Here is a 26,671-nt window from a genome sequence, read left to right as displayed (position 1 = left end):
ACTTCTCTTGTTTTCAAGTTCTATTTCTTTCTTGCTATCTACTACAAGTCACTATTATCACTCTCTCTTTCTGTCTTTTTTTCTTTATGCTCTTTTCTTTTAATCTGTCTATTTCTAGATGTCTTTTCCTATCTACCTATTTATCTATCCAACTCTAACTTTCTTGTCCGTTTGGGCTGTTTATCTATTTTTTTTCGCCCTCACCCCATATTCACTCCGTTCTCACTCTCTCTCTGTCTCTCGTTCTTTCTCTTTTTCTTTCTTTATGTTATTTTCTTTCACTTTGTCTATTTCTAGATGTCTTTTCCTATCTACCTATTTATCTATCCAACTCCTACTTTCTTGTCATTTCGGTCTGTTGATCTCTTTTTCTTCGCCCTCACCCCACATTCTCTCTGTTCTCTCTCTCTTTCTTTCTCTTTTTCTTTCTTAATGTTATTCTCTTTCACTTTGACTATTTCTAGATGTATTTTCCTATCTACCTATCTATACAACTCTCTCTACCGTTTTCTCTCCTCTCTCTTTCTCTTTTCTTTATGTGTTTCTCTTTCACGATGTCTATTTGTAAATGTCTTTCTTTACCTATCTATCTAACTATACAACTCTCTCTCACTCTTTCCTCTCTCTCTTTCTCTATCTACCTATCTCTTTATCTTATTATAACACACGCTGGAAGTAAGAGAAATCGAAGAGACCTATTCTGCGTCGCTAAAAATGCTATCAATCAATCAATTAATCGTTCTTCTTTATGATTCTTTATGTTGTTCTATCTTTCTCTCATGTTCTCTTTATGTTTTTTAACCTATTTATTTAATCCAACCCTACCTTTCTTGTCCTCTCTGCCTGTTTTTTTTTTCTCTCTCTCTATCTTTCTCTCCCTCTTTTTTATTTATGTTATTTTCTTTGACTCTGTCTATTTGTAGATGTCTTTTTCTGTCTACCTATCTATACAACTATCTCACTCCTTCCTCTCTCTTTATCTCTCTCTCTTTTCTTTATGTTTTTCTCTTTCACGATGTCTATTTTTAAATGTCTTTCTTTATCTAACTATACAACTCACTCTCACTCTTTCCTATCTCTCTCACTCTTTCCTCTCTCTCTCTTTCTCTCTCTCTTTCTTTTTCTTTTTGTTTCTTTATGTTATTTTCTTTCACTTTGTCTATTTCTAGATGTCTTTTCCTATCTACCTATCTATACAACTCTCTCTATCGCTTTTTCTCCTCTCTCTCTCATTTCTTTATGTTTTTCTCTTTCACGCTGTCTATTTTTAGATGTCTTTGTTATCTATCTATCTAACTATACAACTCTCTCACTCCTTCCTCTCTTTCTCTCTCTGTCTCTCTCTCTCTTTCTTTATCTATCTACGTTCTCCTCTAGATCTGACATCACTTTTTTTCTCTTACACTCTTTTACTATTTACCTATCTTTAAATACATTTTTTATTATCTATATATTTTTCATTTCGTCAACAATTCTATCTTTTGGTTTTTTCTGTATCATTTTCTCCGAAAACGTCGGACTGATTATCGTTTCTATTTTCTTTTCATTTTTTCTGTTTGTACTTTCTTGACGTTCTGTGACGGTCCGTTCTAGTTCGCTCCAAATTCATCAAAAAATACGTTTTCTGTTTTTATGGTTGTATAAATATCCGTTCTAATGGCCTGAGAACAAACCCGTTTGTTGCATTGAAAATACTGAAAAGACCAACCAAAGATATTCAACTCCGACCGACTGGGTCTATTAGTATTTTTCTCGAAGCGAATTTTAGTTATTTTATTTTGGAAAAGTAGATTTAAAAATTACTTCAGAGTGGCGCAGAAGGAACACGGATCGCAATCGGGGGGAGAAGGCTAAACGTAAAAAGGGTTCAATTATGAAAAAACATTCCCTGGGCTGGTTGCAAAACCCTTTCAAAGCTCACGTGAAAATACATAGCTGACTTAACGAACCTTTAAAAAATGTACACACAGAAAATACCACTGTTTCTCTTGTTAACTGTCTTTATTGTTTGTATATGAATTATTTTAATTGTTATCTGTTTTGCCTTTGTAAAGGTTTTTTGGTATTTCTTTCAGGTTATCCTTGACGTCCTGGCTTGACAGCAAGTCTCTGAACTTGGACATAACCGGTGAGTTAAGTACTAATTATAAATAAATTATGTTTTGGTTGTTGGTAAATATTGTATATTTGATGTCGAAAGAAACAATTGAACTACAAGATTATGTGGGATTTGTAAATTTGTAAGCTGTTCGAAAGGTACTTCAGTTGGTCTCGAATCCCCGCGGGATAGGTTTAAGATTTATTGTCTTCCTGTGCCTGTCCGCCCGATTCTCTCGGTGTCAAGTTCATTTTCCCTTACAGGATTGGAAATGGTGAGAAATCGTCTGCTTCTCCCTTTTACACCCTTTACAACTCACACCACCCTGGGAGAAGGAGAGAAGGATCAGTCCTGGATAGGACAAAGGAGCCTGACAAAAGGGTCCTTTCGGTCGATGAATAAAAGGTTCGAAGAGGGAAGAAAAGGCAAAACGGATAATTATAACAAAAAACTTCCCGTTGGGCATTCGTCGTATGCCGTATGGAAATACTTCGATAAAATAAAGCAATAATTATAGGGCTATTTTTTTTTATCCCCCATGATTAATTGACAAGAGAAAGCTTAAAAGCCACATTTCTCCATGGTCGGAAGAAGGCGGTCAGAAATTCAAGAGTAAAGCTGGGAATCGTTTGAACAAAATAAACAAACGATAAATAGAAAAAGAATTAGCAAGTCAAACCAATAATGTAGAAAAAATAGTAAGATCCAACAAATATGGCCATACTCAATCACCTCCATCCAACTTAGCCATGCCCAGAAAGTTAGCCCTGCACAAAAGTTTACCCATGCCCAACATGCCTAACTACATAAAGAGAATTAATTACGCTAAACCAGTTAATCCCGCCCAGCAAACTTCGACACAGAACAACAAACACAGATTGACTACGCTGAGAAATTTTGGCCACGCCCAACAAGCTTAGACACACCCAGAGAATTCACCCTCGCCAAACCAATTAGTTTAGCGCCTCCCAAAAAGTTTAACCCCTTCGAAACAGTTTAGCTATGCTCACCTAATTTAGCCACTCCCAGCATAATCAACTAAGCTCAGATATTTTAGCCACGCCCAACAAGCTTAGACACACCCAGAGAATTCAGCCTCGCCAAACCAGTTAGTTAGCGCTTTCCAAAAAGTTTAACCGCATCGAGACAGTTTAGCTATGCTCACCTAATTTAGCCACTCCCAACATAATTAAATTCGCTTAGATATTTTAGCCACGCCCAACAAGCTTAGACACACCCAGAGAATTCAGCCTCGCCAAGCCAGTTAGTTAGCGCTTCCCAAAAAGTTTAACCGCATAGAGACAGTTTAGCTATGCTCACCTAATTTAGCCACTCCCAACATAATTAAATACGCTTAGATATTTTAGCCACGCCCAACAAGCTTAGACACACCCAGAGAATTTAGCCTCGCAAAACCAGTTAGTTTAGCGCCTCCCAAAATGTTTAACCGCATCGAAACAGTTTAGCTATGCTCACCTAATTTAGCCACTCCCAACATAATGAAATACGCTCAGATATTTTAGCCACGCCCAACAAGCTTAGACACACCCAGAGAATTCAGCCTCGCCAAACCAGTTAGTTAGCGCTTCCAAAAAAGTTTAACCGCATCGAGACAGTTTAGCTATGCTCACCTAATTTAGCCACTCCCAACATAATTAAATACGCTCAGATATTTTAGCCACGCCCAACAAGCTTAGACACACCCAGAGAATTCAGCCTCGCCAAACCAATTAGTTTAGCGCCTCCCAAAAAGTTTAACCTAACGATGTACCACACTTGTTTATCAATGAACATAATTTAACAAAGTAGTCACAAATACTTAAAATCTCCTAAAGCAATAAAATTAGTAACGCCCAACAAATAGCATCAACCAGATAAGCTGTGCCCAATTGGACGTTACTAGAATCGTGTCGTCTTTTCCCTAGGAAATTTTTTGTACTAATTATTTTTACTAGTATAAATGGTGTTATGTACGGCTTTCTTTTCACGGGAGAAATCAGAGGGGGGCCGTTTGAAATTACCTTTTTTCTTTTGCCCGATAAGGACACGCCGCTGCACGGTGTATAATTAATTTTAAAATCTAATCCCTTTTCGTAATTTATGGCAATTTTTTTAGGGGCAAGAGGGGGTTAATAATGCGCCGGGTAGTTACCTCATCAACCTCGGCTGAATCGCCTGTCGCCCAAATTGCGCCATCCATCTTTTCCCAGTTGAAAACTCAATTTATTCTCCCTTCTGTCCCCAAGGGCTGGTTAAATTTCCCATTTTGTTTGGTGTTTTACACATTTTTCTTTAAATCGTGACAATAAATAATTATCTGAAGAGTAAAGAGTGTCTGTTAGTAACGAAATAAAATTATAAGGTAGTAAGGTCTTCACTTTTGAAGAGTCTATCGATGATTACCGCTGTGACGACCATCTGGGCAAATAGACGCACGGTTTTTATTATTATTAACTTTCTCCTAATTGGAAACGTTTTTATGGGTGAGAAAGGACAGTTTTAATCAGTACCAATATTATGATATGGCGAAGCCCATTAGCAAGTTCTGACAATTTTCAATTAACGTTATTTAAATGATAAACAACCCCCTGAAGCACGTTTTAATACAGTCGATTGGTGTGTCCGGCCGCTATTTACTACATCGACATTGGGACTTTCACGTGAAAATTACGAATGACTGTCAAAAGCCTGAATAGACTAAAAAAGCAATAAAAGCTCTAATTTCCCAATTATATTATATACGTTTATTTTTTGCCCATCCAGTTTAGGCGCCAACATGTTTAACCACAATCAAACAAATTTGCCACGTACAAACTAGCTTAACCACGCCCAGAAGTTTAGCCACCCCTAACAAGCTTACCCACGCCTAACAAACGCACCAGCATATCAAAATTAGCTACAACTAACAAACTGAGCTGCATCACATTGAAATTAGCCATGCCCAAAAAAGCTGAGTTGCACCACACCAAAATTAGCCGTGCCGGCTCGTTTTCCCACGACCAAAATCCATGCTAACGCCTAACCAGTTTAGCCACGCCCAACAAGCTGAGCTGCATCACATTCAAATGAACCACGCCCAATATGTAGAGTTGCAACACTTAAGATTAGCCACGCCCAACAAACTGAGCTGCACCACATTAAAATTAGTCACGCCCAACAAGCTGAGCTGCACCATAAAAAATTGGCCACGGTTAACAAGTTGAGCTGCACCTCATCAATATTAGCCACGCCCAACAAACTATGCCGGCTAGTTTGCCCATGACCAAAATCTACGCCAACTCTGAACCAGTTTAGTCACGTCCGACAACCTGAGCTGCACTACCAACTTGAGCTGTACCACTTAAGGTTAGCCACGCCCAACAGGCTGAGCTGCACCACATTAACATTAGCCACGCCCCACAAGCTGGGCTGCACCATAAAAATAATGATTACGGTTAACAAGTTGAGCTGCACCACATCAATATTAGCCACGCCCAACAAACTATGCCGGCTAGTTTGCCCACGACCAAAATCCACGCCAACGCCGAACCAGTTTAGTCACGCCCAACAGGCTGAGCTGCACCACATTAACATTAGCCACGCCCCACAAGCTGGGCTGCACCACATTAACATTAGCCACGCCCCACAAGCTGGGCTGCACCATAAAAATAATGATTACGGTTAACAAGCTGAGCTGCACCACATCAATATTAGCCACGCCCAACAAACTATGCCAGCTAGTTTGCCCACGACCAAAATCCACGCCAACGCCGAACCAGTTCAGTTTCGCCCAACAAGCTAAACATGTCCAGCCAGTTTAGCTACGCCCAACCCGTTTTGCGACAACCCATCATACTTAGCACGGCAACTTTGTCACGCCCAATCAAGTCTACCAATGCCCAATCAATCCACACTCAATAAATTTAAGCCACGTTCCCCCATTAAACTAAGCCACGTCCGCCCGTCAAACTTAGCCACGCCCTCGGTAGCGTCATTTTTCTATTTTATACACTTTTTTTGATGATCAAAATTTTGATGTACGTCATTAAATACATCAACAAAAACAAGACAAACCAATTCATTATAGCCACGTCCGACCAGTTAAGCCACACCCAATCTTTCGAAATAGCCCAAAATAAAGATAAAAATCGATAGAAATAACAAGTTAAACAACTTAAATTTTTAAAACTTAGTCAGTTTCAATCAGTTAGACAACCCAAGAAACTTATAAGCCAATTAAACCAGAGCAAATTAATTTATCCACATCCACTTTGGCGACATTATACTAATTCTTGATCTAACGATATAACAGACTTATTTATCGATGAATATTTAAATATATAGGTAAAAAGTATTTTCTAAGTAGTAATGCCTAACCAATCTTGAACATTATCTTACTTATACTTTCTTTTCTTATCTTCATGATTACGATCCATGTTTATTTCTATCATGTAACATAATCATATATTTATTTAGAAATCGTGAGATGCGGTCTGGTGTGATGTAGGTTTCAGAAAAACATTTTCTTTATCGTGCCAACGTTTCGATCTTTATTGAGATCATCTTCAGGGCCTGGGATTTACAAACATTGTTTACGTATAACAATTACATTTTGGATGTGGAAAAGTGTGTTTGTGCCATTCTTGCGTGTCGTGTCGAGAGTGCCAGTGAGATTTTCTATTTTGTATTTATATACGTTGGATTTTGAAGGGGTGGGGAAGGATGTCGGTATAGAAAAGACATTTTTGTATAAGGCGTCGGCTTCTTTGAGGTGAAAAGAGTGATAAACCATTTCTAAGAATTCGGTCTGGTGTGATGTAGGTTACAGAAAAACATTTTCTTTATCGGGCACTCTCGACACGACACGCAAGAATGACACAATTACACAGAAGACAAACGCTTTGAGCCCTGAAGATGATCTCAATAAAGCTCGAAACGTTGGCACGATAAAGAAAATGTTTTTCTGAAACCTACATCACACCAGACTGAATAATTATCGATTAACGGTCACTAATCACCACACATAATCATATATATTAATGGTCATATGGTTTTGTGGCTTTTTACTTTAGACGACATATTAAATTATGTTAATTCAATCTGTGAAATTACAGCCCTCGTGGTTATGATATGTTCATCATTAATCTTGCCTCTCTTGAACACGCTTGCTACATATTCGTCATTTCCTCATCCGTCTCTTGTAGATCGTTAATTGTAGTAATTATTCAAACTAAAATTCTTATTTCTGTACGTTTTAACATATAAGGCCCGTTATTCCCGGAGGACACGGCGAGACTGGCTCTGGAAGTTTGGAGTCGATGGATATTTGATGAATCTCTTCCATCCCATTCACGATGCTGCGTGGAAAACGGATTAATATGGCGAGTTGTTCCATGATTATTAATCTAATAATGCAGTAGTAACAATCCAACTGCGTTCCACGGATAGCTGAGAACAATTTCATGATTTACGGACAGAAATTGCTACTCGTAGTTTCAAATTTTGCAAAACAATCTTCTAGTCCATGTGCTGTATATTATCATGCTATATGCTGTAATGTTATAATTAAAAATGCTAGCTTAATGTGGCAAACTTTGCCTGTAAGGAGCCAAATTTCATTTGGCAAAAAATATTTCAAGAGGATTGCAGTTATCGCCGGATTATTCCGGCTGATGGTTGTTGGCAGTAATAATATTATAATAAGCGTAATAATACGATGTCGGTCCAATTTCTCAGGTAATTGCCTTTGCCCTAATCTCGGGACGAATTTCATGATTTAGCAGTCTAGGAAAAGCGTGGGAGATAGGGGAAAAAGGGTAAAACCTGCCCGTATCTAATTTTTAATTGCCACGTGAATACGTCCTTCCTACGTCCTGGCGGCCCCGGATTATCCGTAGGACCGTGTGTGCTCAACGGGGGTCATTTAAATGTCGGCCCTCCTCCTCAGTCGGTAAATATTTGTCGAAAGAGGTGACGGTGAAATTTCCCAAACTGGTCGCGATTCAAAAGGCGCAAAGGATTAGATTGAATATCAGCTCAAAGAATCAAAAAAGATCAAGATAGAATCAAACGTTAAAAACAGTTTAAAAAAATCCCCCTCCAAATTATTCCACTACTAAATAATCAAATTTCGAATTTTCACACAATTAAAAAAAAAGCTAACTTGATCTACCATGAATATAGTAGAAAATCATTCAACTTCTTCCATAAAACAACAAAGATAAGTGATTCAGGGAGAAAAACGAATTGGATCGATTTCTTAAAGGTTACTTATTTCAGCAACGTTTCTCTTTAATTAGTTGACCACGCCCATCCAATTTAACCACTCCCACTCGAGTATCATTAGACTATCGTCGGCCTAATGTTATACCACACTCTTTTAGCAATGTATCCTTTGAACAAGTTAATGGAAAAATAATATTCGACTAGTTCAAACCCTTCCACTTTAGCGTCATTGTAAGATTATTACCTATAGACCTAGGAATAACAATAATGATCCTAAATACTTCGAACAAAACTACAAAAAAACGAGCCAAAATAGCAAATCGTAATGTTTACATCAACGCTCGACCTATTTAGCTGAAGGTCATTGAAATATTTACTAGCCTAACTATATAAAAACCAAAAATATAGCTATGTATAAAACCCGTTTTAAAAAAATTAAAACCAAAACGTACGAAAAATTGTGATCCCATGCAATTAAGTCACGCCCACTTTAACGTCATTGGAATATTCACTAGCCAAACTATATAACTGTCTACCTTAAGCTATAAATCAAAATCCTTTGAGAAATGCTAAAATACACGTGAACAAAAAACCGAACAGCGATCAAGTAAGCCATGCCCAACCAGCTTAGCCGCCTGATCATTTTAGCTTGATTAGACTAACTGTATAACTCTTTTTACTAGTCTAGCTCTATAACACTCGTACTTCGCTAAGTAAAATAATGATGTAATAATGCAAAAACAAAAAAAAGCGTTAAATACTATATCTAACCTTTTTAACCCCTCCTATATAATTTAGCCCCGCCCACAGTGTTTAGCCACGCCCAATCTATATTTAAACAGCTTAGCCTCCGCCCAAATGGAGATGATTTAACTATTAAACAACTTTTTGTCATATGAAAAATCTGACCAGCGGTGACAAATCTAGGTTTTATTGAAAAAACTTAAACTTTGACAGGTCGAAATCTTAGCCACGGCCAGGGTCTCACCTTGGCCAATTAGCCACGCCCACTTAACATCAAAATTATTCAGTAACATAACATTTCTACATAGACATATGCATATAAACATTTCAAAAAATAATATCGTTTTGAAAACTGAACAAACTCTGGCCTAGGTTGACGTGAGAATATTTTTGATCGCTAAATGCAGAGTTGCTTTATTTTTGTAGTGTGATTTCATTTTAACCATCCGTACAATTTACGTCAAATATGTTCCTGCCAGTTGTAATATTGTTCTTTTCTCCAGGAAAAATGGAGCTGGAAGAGCTCTACAGGAGGTACAAGGAGAGGCTCAAGAACTCACTCTTCGTCTCTCTTATGTTCGCCACGTCTATCTTCTCCGCTATCCTCCTTATATCACTATGCATGAATACCGAGGTGAGTTAGCTAAAAAAAATTGATACGCATGTTTAATAGGTTTTTAACATTTTACTGAAACACCCTGATTTAGGTTTTTATATTTATTGGTTTAATCCAACTGTCAGGAGAACATGACACTGACTCTAAATTATTATAGTTATCTCATATTCTCCTTCTTTTTTTCCCCTCTCGCTGTCCTTTGCAACACACATATCCTCTGTAAAGGAGTCATTACAACACAGAACACACTACTAACGTACCACTTTACATCAGAACACATATAATGGAATAGTGACGGACCCGCAATCCTTCTATATAGGGTAGCTATATAATAAAAGAACTTTTAGCAGATTAATCATTTAGTAAAAAACAAACTTAAACAATTTAAGGAAGTCTGTGACGCAAAAATGCTTAAAAAACATGAGCGACTTAAAACCTTACCACTTATGCTAAAAAGCGAATAATCATAAAAATCACTGTTTATAACGATTTTAACTACTCCAAATCAGTTTAACCACGCCCATTTTTACAAAATGTATGATGGAAGTATTCACTAACCTACCAGTATAACACTCTTATGTAGCTTTGTATGAAATGCTTCAAAAATGCTAAAACAAACATGAGCGACATAAAGTCCTTACCGCTTATGCTAAAAAGGGAATGATCATCAAATTCACCACTTATAACCATTTTAACTACGACCAATCAGTTTAACCACGCCCATTTTTTTAAAGTACGAGGGAAATATTCACCAACCTAGCTGTATAACACTCTTATGTAGCTTTTTATGAACATCCTTCAAAAATGCTAAAACAAACATGAGCGACATAAAGTCCTTACCGCTTATGCTAAAAAGGGAATGTTCATCAAATTCACCACTTATAACCATTATAACTACGCCCAATCAGTTTAACCACGCCCATGTTTTTTAAAAGTATGAGGGAAGTATTCACTAACCTAGCTGTATAACTCTCTTATGTAGCTTTTTATGAAATGCTTCAAAAATGCTAAAACAAACATGAACGACATAAAGGCCTTACCGCTTATGCTAAAAAGCTAATAATCATCAAAATCATAATTTATAACCATTTAACTACTCCCAACCAGTTTTGCCAGAAAATGAATAAATAGATATATTTCTAAAATATATTTATAATTTTTATCTTTTTATGATAAACATAGCGTGATATGTCATCGCCCTGTGCATTAGGGCTTTTTGTTAATCAATCGATATATCGATTTAATCGGTACATTATCGCGGTTTTCTACCCCAGAAACTATCTCAAGAAAGAAAGTGTAATTTAATTAAACAAAAGGGGGTTTGATAAAGACGTGGGATCATTCAGAGGGCATGAACTGTTGACCCTTCGGTAATTCTACTGTGTAATTATTGCCTAGTGGAAATTTGCCAAAGGCGGGATATTGATTTTTTAAAGTTTTTTTTTAAATAAAAATGTATTTTTTTATCATGGAAATACATTTAGTTCGGAGGGTTTTCCGAGATAACTTATGGATGAGTGTCATCTAGTTTTTAAAAGACCCCAGGGAATGTTTAATTTTTCGAATTTTAATGTTTCCTCCATCAGTGCTTGAAAATTCAACGTAGTGGTTAGCCGTTTGTCAAATTTGTTCTCCAACGGTGAATACATTTGCATACTTTGGCCGCAGAGCTGAGATACTTTCTTATAATTGAATTCGTGATATCTGTCCGTTGTTAAATAAATTTAAGAAGACGATCCACGTTTGAAAGTGAGAAACCTTTCTAATTGAATATTCCCACTTAAACTGGCCAACGGGAAAACTCTTGACGCGTAAACTTCTGTAAAAAGACACTTTTCACTCCTTGGATGATTTCATCGCGACTTTTTGCATACGATTTACAAAATTTCGTAACTTCCCAGTTGTCCGCGGAGGGTTTAAAACTCTCCGCTTAATGTAGTCTGACGCATAAACGGGCGTAAACTGTTCGTCCGAGATGGCTTTTTAAAGGCTAAGACCTCAGAAATGTAAAGTATGTAAACATCGGACAGGGTTTTGTGATCTCGGTTTATGATCATTTTTGGTTATGGTTTTGTGTCAAATGTAATTGAACATTCTTAATGAAATTCCAACCGTCACCAGCAATCCCAGTCATCTCTAATTCTGGCAATTTTCACCCCTTTCTCATTTTTAATCTGTCTTTAGACTTATTAACTCCATCAAAGTAGTCTTACATTAATACTCTTTTCTTAAAAAAGGATCTTGTCATGTCGCACAGATGGGTCCTGGGCCTCCTCCTAAGAAGAAAAAACTTCCCTGTTTACCTATCTGTTTACTGATTCCCAACCATTTACTTTTCATTGCAATATGTAATTAAAAACCTACATCTAAAGAATGCTCCGGGATTTGACATCATTACGCCTTCCATACTTCGAAAACTCCAAAAAAAGCCATAGTTTTCCTAACAACCCATTGCAAGTTGCTGTACAACTCACTTCCCGACGTCATGGAAATGTTTCATTCTTCACCCAATCCCTAAATCAGACAAAGCACACCCCATCATCAGTTTATTGCCAATTATTGGTGAAATATTTAAAAAATTAATTTGTAAACAAATAACACCCTATTGTCGAATCATCTAATATAATCACCCATCAGTATGGATTTCGGCGTTCTAACCACTGTTCGACAATGCCATCGTGTTGTGAAAATCAACGATTCCTCCCTTGAGAAGAAGCAATACTGCTAGGTAGTTTTCTCGATGTGGAACAGCCTTTCGATCCTGGCACGTGGGTTCTATTCTAGAATATACGTACTTCCTCATCTTTGTCATATGCAGCAGACATGCACTTTAGAATATGGGACTCACTCTCTTTTGTACAGAAAAGAGCTGCTATTCGCCTCTGTATATATTGAATCCCTTTTCATCCCAACACCAATATCGTAAAATGCACTGATGAGTCTGCCATTCTACAGCCGACTTCAACCCGTTGTAGTCCACCGAACGCACCAGACACACTTATACCCGTAGGGTTAAACGCCCGGGTAGACTCGTACCCCATCCCTAAAAGTTCCGGGACTTGGTCGGCTCACGTGTCCTGCATAAATCTCTTGGACTTGTTCACAAACCTCAAAATTTTGGACCAATTTAACTCAGGGAGTGATTTGGTGATCTCCGCTCCTTCAAAGATTTCAAATCTGGGCCTAGCATACCTATCATACTCTGTGAGGTAGTGCCTTGCCGTTTCTTCTTTTATTTCGCAGAAACGGCAAAAGGGATCTGATAGAATACCCACTAGGGAGAGGTGTCTTCTCAGTGAGCAGTGGCGATATGGTTATATTTTATATATCATATAACTTATATTCTATTTAATAATGGTTGAAAAAAAAATGGCGATTCACACCTAAAACACAAAACCTAACCTCACACTCTCATCACTCTACCTCCAATCTGTTATAACTTTACCCCCTTCCTACCGAAAACGTCATCCGCTATCTTTGGCTGTATGACAAACGATGTTCGCCAGCAGCCAAGTTCAAAATGGCGCCGACGAACACCACCGGGAGAGAGGAATTGAAGTTAATAAAAAGATTGTTTCGGCACCAAGATTCCCGATTGAAAGAGGGATGTTAGTTAGGAATGGTTAAATGATGGAATAAATAATGAACGAAAGGAGTAGTTAAAGACTCACTGTTTAATGAAATTTCTATGGCTTACAAGATGGCAGATGATCGTGTTGGAGATGTGAAGGCGATGACGGTCTGAAGGCGATGAAGACCGGGAAGCGGTGAATGTCTCCTGAATGCGATATCGTGCGTTGTTCGGCGACGATTAGGCCGGTATACCGACCTGGTTTTTGCAGCGTCGTTGATGAGGATGCTAGATGATGCAATCCAGTAGCGGTGAGGATGAGACGATGCAATCCAGGTAGTAGCCAGTGAGATGATGGCGGGATAATGAAAACATGTTTCGTTCGCGGGATTATAATGATGGTAGATGGAAGAAGGAGATAATATATTAAGGGAAAATGGCGATGATAGGTTTGTGGACCATGCGGTCGTGAGACGGGACGCACGCGGAGGTGAAGATCGTATGGCGCTTTGCGGGGGAATCCGTGGGGATTCGCGTGGCGAGGAAAACTTTAAGAAGCGGAGGTGAATGACTATGGCGCAACACTTTAGCGGGATAGGGCGATAGGACGTGTGCTCGCTCCGAGAGCTGGCGGAGAGGAGAGCCCGAGAGGACTGGAAGGGATGGGTTTTTGAGGAAAAAGGAGGGAAGTGTATTACGATTGGTGGATTTCTAGAAGATAGGGGTTGTAGATAGAGGGGTACAATCTACGTCGCAAATCGGGCGCTTCGGTGACGTAGACGCGCCCGAACAAACGACTTAAATGGATAGAACTGAACCGACGGTACTGATTACTTAAAAGACTCCTAGAAACAGATCCAAACTGTCTGTGGAAATATACAACTCAATACTGAAACCGGTATGGACATACAGCATAGAACTATGGGGTTAAACCAAATCTTACAATCCCCGAAGAATCCAAACCCTACAATCACGAATCCTAAGAACAAGAGTCAATGCCCCTTTCTATGTTTCCAACCGTATACATAAAAACCTAATTTGTTAAAGAAACTGCAAGACATCTCAGGGTAGTGTTATCGGTTATTGTGCTTTGTATGTACTGATGATATTACCATCCCGACATCGCTGTCCTAACATACGCTGCTGACACTATTCTATCCTCCTAACTCCATCCTACAGTTGTGGTTATCATCGCACCCTCCATTGAGATAAAGCTCGGGGGTCTTCCTCAATGTCAGGCTCCATCGAGCCACGACCTAAACATTTCCTTTATACAAGAAGTTGAAAGATTCCAAAAAATTCTATAATAAACTCTAACTACTTTCCCCCTGATATCTTCCCAATAATCCTACAGAAAGTCTAAAAGTACATTCGCCCTTGTAAGACAGTGTGAGTGATTAAAATGAATAAATTATTTAGATGTTCTATAAATGGATAACTTCAAGTATTGGGCTGTTCAATAATACTTAGTTTATACACTGCTTGTACAAAACAGTATAACTTTAGTTTTTGGCAGGGAAACAACTGGAACGGGGTGACTCTGGCCGCCCTTGCGATCGGCGTCCTGGTTCCTCTCGGCCTGGGTACTCTGTCCTGGCTTCTGGGACCTCTAACCGGACCTCCTGGGACGTGTTCAACTGTAATGGCATTGGGCACTCTGGCCCCGACCGCTCTGGGTTCGGCCCTTTGTCTCTTTCCGGTCCTGCCGGCGATAGTCACCTGCTTCCCGCTGCGCCTCGCCACGTCGCTGCCGTTCGGACTCTCTCTCATAACTGTCCACGTCGGAATGGCCATTGGTGTCTCCCAAGCCTATAAGGTAAATATAACATGGATATTTTTTTAACTTCACTTTCCGACTGCTAAAATATAATAAATCAATTCCGAAAGACAGCAGCACGATCGTGATATTTATTCGACCTCCCATTTCCTACGCTATTACATTTTTGTTTTTGTAAACGGTTTTTTGTTGTGGATAGAATAAAAGCAAATGACTTGATATCCATCTTCTGTTATACTTGGTAGCTCGTTTTCCTGATTTGTTTTCTACCCTTGTGATAAATGGTATGGATCTTCCATATCATTACATCTCTACGACGGTCATTTGATGAACGGAAAATTTTTTCAACCCTGGAAAAAAATTAATCGAATATATCGCTTAGTATCGACCTGCTAAATCTGCGGGAAATAATAAAAAAACTACACGGTGTGTTTCAAGTTTCAACGATGAATACATTTTTGTTTGTTAACAAATACCGAAGGGAAAAGCTCGTACAGGTGAAATTATGATTGATAAGTTTCATTATTTCAATCAATGTTTAATCATATTGGATAATCCGTTAATCTTGGATTGTTGGACATATCCAATTTAAAATGGATCCGATTGGTTTGGGTTTTGATTGGCACAAACAGTGAAAAAAGGGTAGAGTCATATTCCGGGAAAAAGGACCGCATTTCAATAAAGCTGCCATTCCTTTCAAAATATCCAGGAATGTGGAATGGTTGTTAAAAACATGTTCAACCACTGGCAAGCATTTTGAGGTTTTAATTTTTTAAAATGATTTGAGGGTTTCCGTATACAATGAAATTGAATTCTGTGTATAATGAAATCAATGTTTTACGTCGTAAATCGTACGTATTTATCTTGATTTTTTTAAAGCTTCTAATTTCTAAAGAAAAACATTTTTTTAAAGCAAGAATTATTTTATAAACAAATTATGCAGATTTAAGCTTTATATAATACGTTAAGATAATTATTAAGACAGTTCACGTTTTTTCCCTTCATCCCATATTTTGACCAACACTGGGGGCAACACTGATTGTGTCTGTAAATCGTAAGCGTCTATCTTAGTTTTATGAACACTTTACGAATATCTAGTGGTAAGGTAACAATTGACTATACAGTATCACAATATATAGAATTTTTTCATATTTGATTTTTTTTATTCAAAGCAATATTATGCAACTTTAGATTTGCCCTTGACATTTTATATACTATGAGTAAGACATGTTTTCGCTATATTTCATATTTTTGCAACACTAGGAGGCAACACAATTCAAGGAAGTGAGATTGTTTTATTAAAACCACTGTTCTTCTATTCTAAATAGTAAGCATTTATCTTAATTCTTTGAAGACTTTACGAATCCCAAGAAGTAAAGCAACACAATTAACTATAATTGATCGAACTTTATTCATATTTGATTTTTGTAAAAAGAATAATTACGCAGATTTAAGCTGAACGTGTATAAATGTAATAAATTAAATGTATATAACATATCAGTATGACATTGACAACTTTTCCCCCATTCCATATTTTCGGCATCACTGGGGGCAACACTGATACTGGGAAGTGAATTTGTTTAGTTCAAATAAATGTTTTTCCTCTTGTAATTATTATAAATATATATATATTTTTCTTTGATTTTTTATATAAAGAAATATATTTTACATAATATATATGTAAGCCAGTGAGCTCTATTTTCCCTCTATCTTTTATGCTGGGCAACACTGGAGTCAACACTGATACTGGGAAGTGAATTTGTTTAGTTCAAATAAATGTTTTTCCTCTTGTAATTATTATAAATATATATTTTTTCTTTGATTTTTTATATAAAGAAATATATTTTACATAATATATGATTAAGCCAGTGGGCTCTATTTTCCCTCTATCTTTTATGCTGGGCAACACTGGGGGCAACACTGATACTGGGAAGTGAATTTGTTTAGTTCAAATAAATGTTTTTCCTCTTGTAATTATTATAAATATATATTTTTTCTTTGATTTTTTATATAAAGAAATATATTTTACATAATATATGATTAAGCCAGTGGACTCTATTTTCCCTCTATCCTTTATGCTGGGCAACACTGGGGGCAACACTGATTCTGTAAAAAGAGGTTGTTTAGTTTAGTAGATTGACGTTTATTATAGTGCCTAAAAGTAAAAAAAAATGTAAAATATAAAAATCAAGTTGATTCATTGGGAATAACTATGTTTGTTTATATCAGACGATTAAATTTACTGTATATTTTAATTAATTGTCAATAGATGACATTTAGGACAAAAATTGTGTATTTATAGTTTATTATGACTATTTATAGTTATATTTTAATTCTGTAAAGGATTAGTGTTATTATTAATCTTTCCATCTTACCAATCCTTCAATCACGGTTTTTTCTTTACCTTCTTCAGTTTCTTCATCTTTGCAAAAAGTAATTAAAATGCAATTACATCACTAATAAGGATATTAAATGGAGTACGTTTTCTGAAATTTGCTGGTCTCTGGATTGGGAAATAGTAGTTTAGAATCACCAAATAAATTTTTCAAAATTGAAGAAAAAATATTTTTCAATGTTCTCGCTACTGAAGCGCTTATTTCACGAACGCTTACAAGTTTAGTATTGATCACTTCTTATTGGAAATTTAACGTAGCTTTCAATGGTATCAACGGATTTGTCCAAAACCTTTTAGTTTTGGAGTTATCGTTGTTTATTTGAAGCACTGTCGTGAAATCTTAAAAATTCAGAAAAAGTGAAATAACTCCGAAACTGTCGAGCTTAGGACCATACTTAATTAGGACTTTTTGGTTCGTTTTTGAATGTAGAATCTACTGGCAAAGTTTGTAATACGGGTAGCTATATATATATAAATATAGGCAGAAGCTTTCTTGAGCTCATTGATTCTTTATGACCTGTTCATCGCCTAGAATGAATTATTCTTTATTCCGGCTGATGCTGGGTGAAAATGGAAATGTACATTTACCCAAATCCTTTGGGTCTATTTGTTCGGTTTGTTTTTCACACTCATGTGACAAACGGTAATGGAGCCGACGAATCGAGACGTTTCTGACCCGGGGGGTAAACTAGATTGACTCCAACGTCACTCAGGCGTTGTGTACGATTTTATCCAATTCGGGGGGATGTATTGAAAAAAGAAAAAAAGGACCAGAGAACGCAATCCCCTGCAAAGGAGGGAATCTGGTGAAATCCTATTTTCCATCGCCTTTGAGTGTCGGCTGTCCGTACCTTTGGGGCAAACCTTTTTTTTTCTTTAAGGCGAGTTTGTCTCAGAGTGATTTCTGATTGATTGACACGTTCCCTTTCGACTACTTGAATTCGACGACTTATGCCCGATATCTGAACTCATAAGTTTATGAAATAATAACAAAACATACAAAGTTAACATTGTACTACTACTTAACAAATTCTTTAAAAAAAATTAAGACTGCTTTTATTTTATTAAAAAAGATTGTACAGATAATCGGGGAAGTACCTTCAACGATTTCAAAGCATAGAAAAGAATACTCCAAAAGTTGAACTGCGATTACCTTCACTTTTGCAGCTTAATCCTCCTAAGCCTTTTCTTCCTTCAGATATTAAAAACACAAAAAACCTGCTCGAAAAGCTTTAATACATATAATGACGACCCATGTACTATAGAAACTGGCAAAAAAGGACTTTCTTTTCTGGTATACATCTACTAAGAACATCATACTTCCCTAAGCCCTGTAAATTACCCAGCAATTAAAATGATTCCAAAACCCAAGAAGTTTATTCGTCAATAAATCTCTCTAATTTTTTTCAGTGTTCTTCCTGTACTAGTCCAAATAGCTCACCTCTAAAACTGCTAATATCCTCATCACAAGTTTGGTATTTTGCTTATTTCACTCCACTGAGAAACATGTCTAACTTGTTAAGGACACGTTTTTTTAAGCAGAAAAGGCACTGTTTCGGGTGTCTCTCGATTTGGGCCATTGCCTTCTTTCTTTGAATTTTAAATCCTATCTGACAGATTTGCACTTCATCTCTCAGGTCTTTTTATCTTTCGTTAAATCGGGCGTCTCGCAAGGGAGCATCCTAGGGCTATTCTTGTTGTCCCCCTTGGACTTTTTTATTGTTGGACACAGCAATCCTGCTAATTAACTTCTTCTATAACTTGGTATAATTTTCAATTTAGATTTAGATAAGTTTTTTTTTTAAATGTACAAAAACAAGTGGGACGAAATGAAAGTAAAAGAGGATGAGAAATGCATAAATTATTTCTGTTTTTCCTTACAACAGAGCGTGAAGTATAAAGCATAATGCGTTAATAATAAAATAAATTACAAAATTTGAGCAAAAGTGAAATACCTATGCGAGACGAAAGACATGAAGGTAAAACCTGAGTAAGTAAATGGACAAGACCAAACAAGATCGGAAATTGTTTTTCACGTAATTTAAATATCGATGCAAGACTGCAATTATGCAAAGGAATCCTTCGATGCCTCTGTCGTACTGCGTATCAAAATCGCTAAAAATCTAACAGGTCCTAACGATCTCTAACGAATCCATAACAAATTTTAACCATCTTTAATCCTCACCGTATTTAACCATTTCCAACCAACTATAACAATTCCAAATCCTAACCATATTTAACCATCTCAAACAAACTATACCCATTTCAACTTCTTACATTCTTTCACTCTCCATAACAATCTTAAACCAAATTTCATCCCAACCGTGTTTATCCATTGCTAACATTTTATAACAATCCAACTCTTAACCAATTTTGACTATCCGTAGTAATTTCACTTTTTCTCTAGTCCTAACAACACTTAACCATCTCTAACAACCTGAGGACCGCAGCTGACTCTCGGTTAGTAGACGGCCATGGGTTCGATTCCCACTTTCACACAGGATCTTTTTTTTCCCCCTTCCCTCATTAATGCAATACACTGCCAAATACACCACACGTCTTCTTTGGCTAATTTGCTATGTTCGATCATAAGGCCATTAAAAAATAAAAATAAAAAATCTTTAACAATCTATAATCATTTTTGACCATTTTATTTTTTTTGACATTTCCATTTTTGGCCCAACCATTTTTGACGTTCCATTCCAACTGCTAACCATCTCTAAACCTAATAATATTTAATGTTCTCTAACCATTACAACAGTTAACCATCGCTGACTATAGGATCTCAAACCATCTGTAATCCTAACAATATTTGAAAATCTCTAACCATTCCAACTCCTATCCAATTACAACGATCTTTTACAACTTCTAACTATCTCTGGCGGCCCATAACAACGTAGAATCATCTTTATTCCTAGCCATATTTATCCATTACTAAAAACCTATAACATTTCAACCCCTAACCATGTCTGACTGTCTATAGCAACCTAAAACCATCTCTACCAATCCTAACCATTTCTAACCATCTCTAACTATTCCAAATCCTAACCCTATCTGACGATTCATAACAACCCTAGGACCATCTGAAACAAATCAAATACACACACACGTTTTCCTTGGCTAATTTTCTATGTTCGTATCCATAAAGCCATTCATAAGGTGCTTAAAAAATAAAATAAAATAAAATAAAAATAAAGAATCTTTAACCATCCATAACCATTTCAACTCCTAACCATCTCTAAACCTAATAATATTTAATCTTCTCTAACCATTACAACACTTAACCATCGCTGATTATAGGATCTCAAACCATCTGTAATCCTAACAATATTTGAAAATCTCTAACCATTCCAACTCCGATCCAAAAATGACGATCTTTTACAACTTCTAACTATCTCTGGCGGCCCATAGCAACCTAGAATCATCTTTATTTCTAGCCGTATTTATCCATTACTAAAAACCTATAACATTTCAATTCCTAACCATGTCAGTCTGTCCATAGCACCATCCTAACAGACACAACCAGACCTAAAACCATCTCTACCAATCCTAACAGAACCTAACCATCTCTAATCATTCCAAATCCTAACCCTATCTGACGATTCATAACAACCCCAGGACCATATGTAACAAGCTATATTCCAACCCCTAACCATCTTGGATGATCCGACACAACCGTAACCACGTCTAATTCTAACAATACTGTAATAGTGCGGACGAGGCGGCAAAGGCCGGGACGTCCCAACCTCCAGATCGGACCATCGCGACCAGGCCCTCTGACGCCAAGCGAGCAGTAAAGAACATGATAAAAGAAAGATGGCAGCGTCAGTGAGCCGGGTCGTCCGAGAGGCTTTTGCGCGTCAAGAGATTCGTAGATGGCCCTTGGAGAACCTGAGCCGGAAACAAGGAATCGTCCTTACGCGATTAAGAATAGGCCATACGCTGTTGACACACGGGCACCTGCTCTCGGGCCAAAGCCCGCGCAAGTGCCCCTTATTCAGAGAAAGGTGTGTCCCACATACTGGAAACATGCCATGCCTTGGCTCCCTACAGCGAGCGTGTAGGCGTGCCATCCAATCTGAAGATGGTACTCGAGCACTGCAGCGAGTTTCAGAGTCCCTTGTTCCGCTTTTTAGGGGAAATGGTTTTTTTTTATTGTATATAATATGTCTTATGTGTTGTATGTCTATATGTTTTCTCTGAGTGCATGTATTTACTAGCGTGAATGGCAAGGGGTGAAGGTGAAATATAACATCATCACGTTGAGAGCGTATGAGTGTGTGTTCGGGGTCGATGGCGGAATATTTATAAAAGTACTCCATCGACCCCAATCTAAATTAGTTTGAGTATAGGTCGGTGGAGGAATATCAAGTACTACACCAACCAAACGGAATGAGTGTACTGTATGGATGTATTTATGTGTATGAATGTATTTATTTGTATGAATGTAGTGTTTGAAAGTGTAAATAACTTGAAAGTGTAACTTAGTTGGGAGCTGAAATGACCTAGATGTCGGAAGCCCCAGTCAAAAAAAAAAAAAAAAATACTGTGATACCTCAAACAAACCATAACCATTCCAATACTTATACATATATGACGATCTATAACAACGTAAAACCATTTTCCATCCGAACAATATTTAGCCATTTCTATACATTTTAACCCCTAAGCATTCGCTGACTATCCATAGCAACCTGAAACCATCCTTACCAATCCTAACAATACCTAACCATGCCAAATGCTAACCCTACCTGACGATTCATAACAACCTCAACCCATTTGTAATTCCAATTCCTAACCATCGTTGATGGTCCACAACACCGTAACCATCTAATCTTAACAATATTGTGATATTTAAAAAAACTAAAACCATTCCAACTCTTAACCATATATGACGATCTATATCAACGTAAAACCATTTTCAATATATTTAGCCATCTCTATACATTTTGATCCCTAAGCATCACTGTCTATTCATAGAAACTTCAAACTACCTTTAATCCATAAAGGCAGATATGCTTGCACAGAATACAAAGAGATCATTGGTATCTATTATTCTAACAGTCCAATATTTTCCCATTGTTAAATGCGGATCCTACTGGATATTTTCATTTTGGCTAAACAACCTTCATCATTTTTTTTTTTTTTTTGGTTACAGATAGCCGCCGAGTTCATCTTCCTTTTGACCGGCCTCCTCGTCGGAGTCTACTACCGCCGGATGACCGAAGCAGCCCACAAGGAGACTTTCGCCGGCACGCGGACTTGCATCGAGTCTCGGGTCAAGCTGGAATGCGAGAAGGAACAGCAGGAGCAGCTGTTGCTCAGCGTCATCCCTGCCTATATCGCAGTAGAGGTCGGTTTTAATTAAAACGCCCACCGGACAAAAGCGTCCCGGGCTTCCTATCTGGCTTCGGCAGACAACGGGCGACAATGCACCGCGGCTTAATTGGTTTTCCACTCACAAGTTTCGACGGGTTTTAAGAAGGGAAAATAATATTCACCCTCCCGATTCCCATTTCAATATATATTAACAACGAGGTTTTAATTAAAATTTTCAACGGGCTCCTTTATTTTTTTCCGGATAATGCGAGTCGAATTTCAAAAAGAAGTTCAAAAACACGACTACTTTCCAAATCGTCAGTACCCACAACTTTAGCCAAATACAAATTATTATCTTTACCTCCTCCTAAAAAAATAGAAAGAAAACGAAGTTTCTTCTATGATCTTTTAAAGAATACTTCCCCTTCATAAAGATTTTGAAATTATAATTAATTATTAATTAATTATAATGAAATTACAAATTAAATTATAATCAAGGGATTAAACATGCAGCCAGTTAACCTAAACATTAAACCTAAAGGTGTACGAGTGGATCGAAGTCACGATAGCTCAAGTGGTAGAGCAGCAGCGAATTGAGCCGAAAGTCGTGGGTTCGAATCCCGTTGTGACACTCGCTTTTTCATTTTAACCAAAACCTTACATAAAAATATTAATTAATTGACAGAAGTAATTTGATCAATCGGACCACTAAATATAATGGATTAAACCTAAATTTGCCATATCCATTTCATCAACAATATTTATAAATTCACTAATTTCGTGGTCCGCTTGACCAATTAATATATTAAAATTAATTAAGGTTTTTAGTTGAGATAAAATAAAAGGAGGGAAAACTCGAAAGGTGGAGTTGAGATAGGAAGTTAGTGTCCGAGTGGATCGAGGTCACGATAGCTCAAGTGGTAGAGCACCGGCGTATCTAGCCGAAGATCGTGGGTTCGAATCCCGCTCGTGCCATTGACTTTTTTATCTCAACTAAAAACCTTAATTAATTGTAATATTTATAAACTTAAATCCAAACAAATATAGGAAAAACTCTCTGGTGAACAAAGGAACGTTATTGAATACAAGATTATCACGGATTATTAATTACAAACTAATAAATAATAAAGAATATTAAGGATTAAAGGAAGTACAAGAGTAATTTGTACCTCCTAATAATTAATATAAGCATTCAATATTATAATTTTTTTAATTTTGAATCTAGCAAAGTGGAGCAGAAAGGGAATATACTCATGGAATGACATCATGGCTCAGGTTATAAGCAGGGTGATACGAAAACTGTTTACCTTCCATTTCTGCAAATTATGCTTATGGTTTTCTTTTTTAACCCTTGAACAGTTTTTAAAAGATAGAATAAACCGTCGAAAGGGTTATTACAATAGATTTTATTGAATGTATTGGTATCATGGCTCAGGGTTGTATGCAGGGTGATGCAAAAACTGTTTACCTTCCTTTTCTGCAAATCATCCTTATGTCGAAAGAGAAATTTGTACCTACTAATAATTAATATAAGCATTCTATATTATAATTTTTTTAATTTTGAATCGCAAAATGGAGTAGAAAAGGCAATATACTCATGAAATGACGTCATGGCTCTGGTTATAAGCAGGGTGTTACGAGAACTGTTTACCTTCCATTTCTGCAAATTATGCTTATGGTTTTCTTTTTTAACCCAAAGTACAGTTTTTAAAAGATAGAATAAACCGTCGAAAGGGTTATTACAATAGATTTTATTGAGTGTATTGGTATCATGGCTCAGGGTTATAAGCAGGGTGATGCGAAAACTGTTTACCTTCCATTTCTGCAAATCATCCTTATGGTTTTCTCTTATAACTCTTGTACAGTTGTTGGAAGGCAGAATAAACCGTCGAAAGGGTTATTACAACTGGTTTTATTGCGTGTATCATGGCTCAGGGATATATACAGGGCGAGTCGAGAATCTTTCATCCTTTATTTTTACAAAATATGAATACATTTTTCTCAATTAAACTGTAAAATGTTGTTGGGAGATGAAACAGACTGTTGGAAAGATTGTTAAAAGTTATATTATTTTGGTTAAAGTTATATTATTGGTATCATGGCTCCGGGTTATAAGCAGGGCGAGTCGAGAACCTTTCACCTTCCACTTTTACAAAATATACATACATTTTTCTCAATTAAACTGTAAAATTTTGTTGGGAGATGAAATAAACTGTTGGAAAGATTGTTAAAAGTTATATTATTGTGTGTATTGGTAACATGGCTGCGGGTTATAAGCAGGGCGAGTCGAGAACCTTTCACCTTCCATTTTTACAAAATATACATACATTTTTCTCAATTAAACTGGAAAATGTTGTTTGGAGTTGAAATAAATCGTTAGAAAGTACATTAAAATTGATTTAATTTGGTGCAATGGGTCAGGTTTATGAGCAGGCGAAGCGCGAACTTTTCACCGTCAACGTCTGCAAATCGTGTTTCTATTTTTTTTTTTTTCTTTCAAACTTTAACAATTACTGGGAAATTATATCAATCGTTTTAAGGGTTATTAACATTTATTTTATAATGTATTGTGTATTGGTATAATGGGTCAGGGTTATAAGCAGGGTGATGCGGGAACGGTTTACCTTCCATTTCTGCAAATTATGTATGTATGTAATTTCCATTTTTAAACTTTAATCTGTTGTTGGGGATGAAATAAACTTTTGTATAGGGTTGGAAATTATTTTATTGTATGTATTGGTATTACAGACTTTCTCTTATTCAAATTTTTTTTTGCTGCGTTTTTGTTTTGAAGATTGCTCGTACATTATTTTAATCTTTAATTACAATTATACTATATTTCTGTCTTCTCCACCTTCCTCACCTTAATTTTCGTTCTTCTTTTTATGGATAGTTGAAAGGTAAAAAAAAAGCTTCGCAGTCGGTTGTGATACGGGAAAATTGAATCAACCTTTAATTCAATCCGGTCTTGATTGTAGGATCCGTGTCAAACTCTCGGGGGTGTTCTTTTATGACTTTTCCCCCTCGCCAAATTGAACGGAAATATACTCCGACAAGAAAAAAAAATTTAAATATCCGTGGAGACCAATGAGTTTTATGAATCTGAATGGGGATTAAAATATTGTCCTTTTTTATCCTTTTGCCTGGAGTCTTGGAGGAAATTTACACGCGGTCTTGGAGGGTTAAAACTTTATATACACGATGATTTTCAATGAAAAAAGCCCTTTACGGTTGATAAGTATTAGGCTAATTTAAGAGTTGTGAATGCATCGAATAGGGTGGGATCGTTTGAAACTTTTCCCCATTTGCTCCAAATCCTTGAATTTTTGAGTGTACCGCGAGAGTTCCGCCGAGGAGAAAAGCCCCTGAGGTGAGCCAAAGCGAAACTTGCAAGTTTCGCGGTGTGATGTTCGGCAACTAATTAGGAAAGTAAAACGGACTTCGTCTTTTAACACGCTTCAGGGTGAAAAAACACCTTAGAATAATCGTGAAACGATTCCTCTTAAATATTTATTTATTTTTAATTCAACATTATAAAATTAATCCGTTATGTTTAGTGGTCTGATTGACCAAGTTCTTTCAATTAATTAATATTTTTTGGTTTTGGTTAAAACGAAAAAGTTAGCGTCACCAGCGGGATTCGAACCCACGGCCTTCGGCTCAATTTGCCGCTGCTCTACACTTGAACTATCGTGAATTCGATCAACTCCGATACCAACTCCCCATCTCAACCTACAATTCTACTTCTACTTTTCATTTCAACGTTACATAAAAAGATTAATTATGAAATAATTTAAATTAATTATGCCATTAGAACTATCGTGAGAAATTGGTTAGAGCAGCGATTGAGCCGAAGGTCTGGGTTCAAATCCCGTGATAGTAGCTTTTTCAATCCGATCAAGATCTTCCATAAAAAGTATAATTAATACTGTCAATTACGACTATTA

The 26,671-nt window shown here is 36.9% G+C and overlaps 1 protein-coding gene across 2 annotated transcripts in view; it reads left to right on the top strand.

The window, feature by feature from the left end:
• Window positions 1-26,671, top strand: part of LOC106667432 (adenylate cyclase type 2) — an 81,545-nt gene that overhangs the window by 22,087 nt on the left and 32,787 nt on the right. For both annotated transcript variants that reach the window (XM_024225060.1, XM_024225059.1), the window contains exons 2-5: window positions 2,076-2,128; window positions 9,550-9,680; window positions 14,750-15,049; window positions 22,564-22,758. In XM_024225060.1, coding sequence (XP_024080828.1) covers window positions 2,076-2,128; window positions 9,550-9,680; window positions 14,750-15,049; window positions 22,564-22,758 — 679 coding nt within the window. The remainder of the gene's footprint in view (window positions 1-2,075; window positions 2,129-9,549; window positions 9,681-14,749; window positions 15,050-22,563; window positions 22,759-26,671) is intronic.

This window comes from Cimex lectularius, unplaced genomic scaffold, assembly GCF_000648675.2.
Source record: "Cimex lectularius strain Harlan isolate CLEC.00 unplaced genomic scaffold, Clec_2.1 scaffold10, whole genome shotgun sequence".
Lineage (NCBI taxonomy): Eukaryota > Metazoa > Arthropoda > Insecta > Hemiptera > Cimicidae > Cimex > Cimex lectularius.
The sequence above is the reverse complement of the archived record's forward strand: the minus strand, read 5'-3'. Positions and strand labels throughout refer to the sequence as shown.